General features: G+C 38.6%; 1 protein-coding gene across 1 annotated transcript; it reads right to left on the bottom strand.

Annotated features, from left to right (window-relative positions):
• Positions 1-878: 878 nt before the first annotated feature.
• Positions 879-6,136, bottom strand: LOC121882367 (trans-L-3-hydroxyproline dehydratase). The gene is made up of 6 exons (XM_042390584.1): positions 6,041-6,136; positions 4,143-4,627; positions 3,884-4,053; positions 2,910-3,032; positions 2,436-2,573; positions 879-1,667 (listed from the first exon to the last, which is right to left on the bottom strand). Exons 2-6 carry the CDS (start codon positions 4,618-4,620, stop codon positions 1,542-1,544), a joined length of 1,035 nt encoding a protein of 344 aa, XP_042246518.1. The 5' UTR covers positions 4,621-4,627; positions 6,041-6,136; the 3' UTR covers positions 879-1,541.
• Between the last annotated feature and the right edge of the window lie 1,739 nt (positions 6,137-7,875).

The raw sequence follows: 7,875 nt of genomic DNA, 5'->3' as shown, positions 1-7,875 counted from the left end.
TTTTGTTTTGTTGTATTTAGTTAATCAGCAGATGCACTTGAATGAACATGAGTTCTCAGCTTATTTCCTTTGGTAAAAGACATTTATTACCACCAGGAGTAAGAAGAAGTAAAGAAAAAAGATTTCTGGCTTAAACTTCATGGACCCTGATAGAAAGTACAGTGGTAGCGCCACCTAGTGGTCAGTAAGTGCTACTGGAGAGGTCTCCTGTGTGGTCTCAGTCAACCAAAACCTTGTTATGACCCGGCCTAGAGGAAACCCTGACCCAACATAACAGATGAGACTCCCCTCTTCTCACCACCCAAGGTCCACCAGCAACAGAGGATTTGTAGCCTTTTAAAGGTTTATTTTAAAATCTTTTAGCTTCAGGATGGGTTACCAGCAAAACAATAAACGAAAGCTGAGCGACCTAACATTACCTAATCAAACAAAAAGATACGTGACTAACCTAACTCCTAACTTAATAACAGGAGAAAAAAGGGTTAAACAAAAATGCTGCCCACCCGTACCAAACCTGGGCTATTATATCACTTTGGCAAATCTATATTCAACATTTCATTTGGAACCAATCAACCGCCTACACAACCAGTCAATCAGACAATAAGCTGAGCTCACTTGCAGCCTGTCACACACATACACACACACACACACACACACACAGGCAACACAGCAGGATCACCAGAGAGAGAGCCACAACACATGCACATATACACAGAAAATGTTCATACGACCTCACAGTTGTATCACCTATACACAGGACGAGACGACAGCTGAACATCAGCAAATCCTCAAATGTGAGTGTGGCTGCAAATCTATTTGAAATTTTCAATAAAAGTTAACCTAGTGAGTAACTTTCTTAAGACAGTCATACACTGGCACATAATTAAGTAACCTATTATTTATTGATTATAACCATTTTGAAGTCAAATGTCACAATACAGTATACAGAATATTTTTGTTAGCCTGAATTTGTGTCATTGTTTTGAATTTTTGGCTTTTTACAGTCATTTATGCAACATGTGATACCTAAAATAATGTTTTTTTAGATCAGGTAAGTCCTCTTGAACAGTGATTAATTCCATCCAAAATGATCATATATGCATTTCTCTTCTTGGAGAACTCAAAGATTTTCACTTGGCATGAATTTTGAGTTTCTTCTAGCATCTATAGATGTAAATGTCAGTCGGTTTGTCATGAAATGTTCTAGACAGTCACTGGCAGAGAGGATGAATGTCCTCTAGTGCCACCATCAGGTACATTATCTTTTGTCCAATACTTTTATGATTTATGACCAAATGAATGACATGACATTCTCATCTGGTTCTGCAATTAGTGCTGATAAGCAAATATAAGCTAACACGTTACACTAAGATGATGAACACAGTAAACATTATATCTGCTAAATCAGCAGGTCAGCATTGTCACTGTCAGCATGTTTGTTCCCATGACTGAAGACTCTTTGTCTTGTTAAGTTAAAAAAAGCATTTTATAACTTTGATCGTGTATAACCATGTTTAAAAAACAAAAGCTGTCACTGAGTCTCACTTCAGCAGAAACCCGTGTGTCAGTTTATCCTCTGGCTCCTGCACAAAGCGTGAAACTCCAGTGTAAAAAGCTCTGCCAGCGACTTCCACCACCACAGCCTTGAAGTCTCCACACTTAGTCTCCTGAACAAAGACACAAAAACAATCCTCAGTGAACAGAAGTGTCCTCAGAGCACACAAATGAGATGTTTTATTGAAACATTTATTTCAAAATAGATGAGGTGGATTTGGCTCAAGAATTGGAGAATTGGAAGTTGAGAGTTGAATTGTGTATTCTGGTTTGTGGGTCGTTTGTGGTCGTGAATCACTCAGCTCACTGAAATCAGATTCATTTTGTATGAACTGGGTTCACATCTATAAAACACACAGTGGAGAGTCCATGGATTGAAAAATATGCAAGAATCATATTAATTTATATCAAATCATGAAGGGAAATTTCTCCCTAAAATAGAAATTACTATAATTTCACTCTGACAGCTCCTTTAGATTAAATACCAAAAAAATATTCTATGTGTCTACAGAGTTAATTCAATGTCAATCAACCCATCAGGTTTAATCTTAATGATCTGATTTAAGAGAGCATCATTTGAAAGTGTTTGTAGATGTGACCTCCATCTATGGAATAGTACAAAAGAAAATCTTATATATGGTGGGTTTTCCCTTCAAGATCTTGTAAATATTAGTATCCAGTAAATTTAAAAAAATCTATTTAGTGCTGTTGATAATACAGTTTTTCTGCTGTGCTTTAGAACAAACTCTTCACAGGATCTTAACTGTTGAACACAGCAGTGACTGAGACAAACAGAGTGAAACTATCTCAAACTGCTCCTGATCTTTGGTTAATGACATGTTTTTGACCACGACACTGAGGGGGAAAAAAAGTGCTGATACCTCCACAGCTTTCCCTGTGAACTGGGATCCAGTTGCTCCACTCTGAAACGTCCTGATCTGGTTCAGCTGGATGAGACCTTTGTGATACTGAAGGGCCACTCGCGCTGTAACACCAGAGCCGGTGGGGCTTCGGTCCACCTGACGACACAGTGTTTAAACATTATCAACATGTTTGATATCCCTTTACTAGTTAAACCATGAGATAAACCAGGCAGTATGTGGTGTCTGCTCTGTATGTTTTGCTGATTTTCTTCAGTATTTCCACCCTTGGTGATTGATTTTGTGCAGTACATATTCAACAAGGTAACACTAAACCATGTAACTGGTCTATTATAATGTATTAAGTCAGGTATATTTAGCACATTATTGACACTATTGCAAGATCTTGGACAAATGGTTCCATAGAAACTGACAAATGCTTCCCTCCTCCTTCAGATAACAGTTTTTAATCACAGACAACAATCAGTAAAATACCTGAGCTTCTGCAAACACACACATATTGGCAGTGGGTTCAGAGGAATAATTATCTTTGCCATCTGTGAGGATGGTGCCATAGAGGAAGGCCAGATCATCACTGGTTGGATGGTGCAACTTCACCTAGGAGAGAATAATGCAACAAAAAAAAAAGTCAGAAACATACTTGGTTTTGTTCACAGCTACAGAACTGAAGTCCTGAGATTTTGCACTGCGCCACATAAACATCACCTTCTGGTGATTTGACACATTAATATCTCCAGAGTGTGGTGGTTTTATTCATCTCACTGTGTTTTAACGAGACAAACTTACTCTAAAGGAGATCATTTATCTTCCTGAATTGTAAAATAAGCCTCGAAAGAAAGAAGCATCCCATGTTGCCTCTTCAGCCCGACAGGCTGCTCAACAGATTGTATTCAATTCACTTTCTTTATACATTGATGCAGTTTTTGTATTTAATTATTTATCGCAATTTTCTCATTTCACCTTTGTGTTTTATTACATGTTATTTTTTAATTAGTACTTTTCCCCAGTGCATCATCTTGTACATAGTGGGTACTCATAATATGTATAATATTCTAGTTTTTTAAAGTTTCTTACAGTACAGTATCTATACTGTTCATACTTTATTTTGTTTGCTGTGACACTTCAGTTTCAATAAAATAAATCTCATATCTTACACACAGTATACATTTCATACGTTACTGTACCTTCATTTTTAGGATGTACAGTACTTATTAGATTTCCTGAATTAAATATTTTCCATTGCAAATGTCCTTTTCGTTTACATCTTATTCCTGTATTTTTTCTTTTGCATGTTCGAGCATGTTACCTCCGTATCTGTCAATTCAGGCAAAGTTGACCCAAGACAAACATCATCAGCTCCACCTACTGTACCTCCACAACAGCTGCATATTTCAAGCTGGGGGCAGTTTTTCTGTGACTGTGTTGAGAACTCTGTGTGACGTTCTCACCTGAGCTTTGACAGCTTTAGTCACTGCTGTGGCTGCATCTACCAGATCTCGAGTCCTGGACTTGGTCACATCCAGACCAAACCTCTTTGCGTCTACGAAGGCGTAGAAGGCTCCTCCATAGCTGATGTCAACTATAACATCACCGAACTTTTCCACTGTCACCTTCAAATCTAGAGAAAAATATCAGTCGTGTAGTTAAGTTCTGCAGAATAAACTCAACAGCTGAAAGCAACAAAAAGAATCACGATGAGCATCCTACCTGTAGCAAACGCGAACGCTGGCACACTTAGAAACCTCACCCCTCCTGTTTTACCGTTTGAATACTCAACAAATGCCTTCACCAGACCACAGGGACAGTGTATGTTCACTTGCGTCTCTGGTGACTGCGGCTCTTTAACCAGTTTGTAGTCCACAGCGAAGCGTCCAAGCGCGATGACGGCGTGTCCGCACATGGTGCTGTACCCCTCGTTGTGCATGAAGAGCACCCCCAGATCGGCTTCGGGTATCTCGCTGTCCACAATGAGGGCACCGTACATGTCATAGTGTCCCCGCGGCTCGAACATCAACACTCTCCTGAGGTGGTCCAGATGTTCCCGGACGTAACGCCGCCTGGATAACACACTGTCACCTTTGACCTCTGGGTATCCGCTGACGATGATCCGTAAAGGCTCTCCACCTGTGTGCATGTCGACCACAGAGAGCTCATCTCCCTCGTGGGGCGGAAGCTGCATCTCCATCTTTGAGCTAATTTAAAAATGAGAAATAAAAACACTGGTTTGACAAAAATTAGACATTTTATACACAGTTCAGCAAAGAGATGATTTTGGTTATTCAATGTAAAACCTTTGGAGTTTAAGGAATATATAATATTAGGGCTTGATATTGAACCTCAATACTTTTTTGGTACCTTCAGAAATGTCTGTTCAGTCAGGTCAGATTTACTAATTCTTTGATCCAATAGCTCCCATATAAATCAACATTTTTGCCAATTTCAGATGGTTTTATTGAGGCAAAGTTCTTGAATAGCTGCATTTGTCCTTTGAGAAATGTGGCTTCTTTTATAGAAGAGTTCTGTAGAAAAACTGGTTTGTATTTAGAAAGAAATGCATCAGTTTGGTATTGGTACCTAAACTTTTGTATCTACACTAGTATTAAAAACATTTCTAAAGATACCCAAACCTGAATAACACCAAAATGATAGAGGTTTATCCGCCTGTTAAGGACGAGACCAAAGCAGCATCAACGTTACAATCAATCTACAGAGGGCTTCGAGAGAATTTGCCATATTTCATCGGATTTAAAAAAAAAAAAAGTATTAATCATTATGTAATAAGATATGAAAGGCAGACAATAGTTTTCCACTGATTATAAAGCAGCTCTGAGGTGTTGGTGTTTGTCTGATGTGTTTGCAGTTTTCTAACTTGACATGAGGGGTTTTATCAAACTCAACCAGGCGCAGCAGGAGTGAACCGGGTTTAGAGCAACTGATGCTCAAGTCAGTGGCAGGTTTGTACATCATGGTGAATGTTTTTGGAGACTCACTGATTTATAGTTGTCACAGTGCAAACTTCAGGCTGCCTTTAGAAAGCAGATCACAAAGATCTTAAGTGAAGGTTTTAGCAACATGAAGGTAAGGCACTGTGAGCTGAGTCCATTAAGTTCATTTGAAATGATACAAAAAGTTGCAAAACAAAACAGAAATACTATTATTCATAGACGAGTGTGTTTTTGCATGTCTCTTCAAACATCAAGTGAAGCCAAATGGGCACTGTTAAACATTTTACTGTGATTATTTACTGAAGCTTAGAAGCTCAAAGAAAGGAAATAAAGTGAAATCCAACTTTAAGTCAATTTAAACAACTGAGGAAAATGCTCCAATTGCATATGGACTATATATTACTGATGCTACTTTCCTTTTAACCCTTTTCTCCTCCCATTCCGTGAGAGAAAAGTGAGTTTCATGGCTGTCAGGTAGCTCTAGGTTCACTATTCACTACTTTTCTGCTACTTTGAATAACTGCGATGAAATGAATCAATGACTATTAATGACAAACGGAGCCGACATCTCTTTAACATGCTCGTTAACTCTCCTGTTTTTTAAACAGCTGCAAAAGCGCTAAACTAGCTTTAGTACAACTCGAGAAAGTGTTTTATTACCTGCTAGTTTAGGTCCCTACAAACTTTGGACTCTTCTTCTTCTTCTTTGCTGTTTAACAGCAGCTGTCAGCCATAAGTTACATTCTTCTTCTTCTATTTTTTTAAATGGTGAATTGCAACCGGGCAGAACATTATCGCCACCAACTGTCGTCTTACGTTGTTCTTTTATACTTGTTATAAGTTCTGCTTTTTGTAGATAGCTGAAGATAAAACCAAATTTCCAGAGCTATTTGCGAAGATTGTTTTAAGGTCCATGTGTTTAATCCCTTTACGTCCCCGTTAGTCCCTTAATAACTGTCTTTCATTTGCATATTTAAGACAGAGACGAATGACACGATCCACAGTTTCCATTTGATTGCAGACATCACATTTTCCCGCTTGGATGCTTCCCAATGATTTGTAGAAATAATTAAGTGTGTCCCAGTCTAATCCTACTAATCAGGCACTCTTCTTTCCTACTTTCCCCAGTGACCTTCTTGCTGGATCTGATGTAAATGCCTTCCTCTAGTATCTTGATCCCATAACCTCCGCCATTGCATATCTTGTTCCATATGAAAACTTTGGTTTCTGCCTTACTTATTAGTATTGCCAACTCTACTTGATTTGCTTTTAATCCATTTTTGGCCAGAGGGTGTACTGTTTCATTCCCTTGGACGCCTACGTGAGCTGGTACCCATAAAAACTGTGTAATTTTATATATAAAGACAGCAAAATTTCACAGAGAATATCCTTTCTGCATCTTGAAGAGGTATGCTTGAGACTAGCCAGGGCTGCTCTTGAATCTGAACATAGTATTTACAGAGGTTTAATTTCCTCTCTCCACTGTAGAGCGAATAAAACTGCCATCATTTCAACTGCATACACTGATATATGGTCAGTTGTTCTCTTGGTCACCTTAACTTTCAACTCTGGGACATAAAATGCGCTACTTGTTTTTCTATTCTCTGGACGTTTAGACCCATCAGTAAACATATGTACATAATGCCCATAGTTCTCATGAAGTAGCCTGCGAATTGAATGCATTTCTGCTTGAATGTACTTGTTCCAGTGTGGAGGAATCTATTACTGATTGAGGCAGTAAACATGGTGGAATAGCTGGCATTAAAACAGTTTGACTGACCCAATCATTGACCTCTAATTCCTTAGTTATATCTGAAACCACAGTGAAAAAACTCTCCTTCATTTTGTTGCTTTCCTAACGCACGTCTATAACCCTTTTTGTAGGGTGTAAATGCTTATGGCTCTGCAGATTTGCCCAATAATTGGTCATTAATTGTTTCCTTCTTAGCTGAAGAGACATTTCCCCAAATTCCACATGAAGTACTGACAGAGGCGTTGACTCGACTCCCCCACAACACAACCACAATGCTTCAGGCTGAATTCTGTCTGACTTTTTTAAAGATGTACAAGCAGCTGATCCAAATACAATGCACCCATAGTCTAGAACTGATCTAATTAAAGCAATATAAATATTCTTTATAGCAAGTCTATCAGATCCCCAAACTGTTATTGTATTAAGCCATCTTCTGGAGTCAGTTAACGCCTACAGTGCCCGGATTGTCACTTTTTCTATCAGCCCTGTTCTCCTTAGGTATCTGATCAAGCATCTTCTGTCCTGTCCACTAACACTAATATGTTTATTAATCTCTAATCTTTAATCTTAAACCCTAATCTTTCCATTTCCTCCATCACGTCCTGTCTATATAGACTGTTGTTTCCTATTCTTAATCTAGTTATTATTCTTTTTTGTTTCCTCCCGTTTCTGACACCACACCCTCTATTTTGAATTGAATGTAAATGTCTAATCCTTATCTCCTGATCCCAGTGCTGTTGTG

Source organism: Thunnus maccoyii, chromosome 17 (assembly GCF_910596095.1).
Source record: "Thunnus maccoyii chromosome 17, fThuMac1.1, whole genome shotgun sequence".
Classification (NCBI taxonomy): Eukaryota; Metazoa; Chordata; class Actinopteri; order Scombriformes; family Scombridae; genus Thunnus; species Thunnus maccoyii.
Note: the sequence above shows the minus strand (reverse complement) of the source record. Positions and strands in the feature narration are given on the sequence as shown.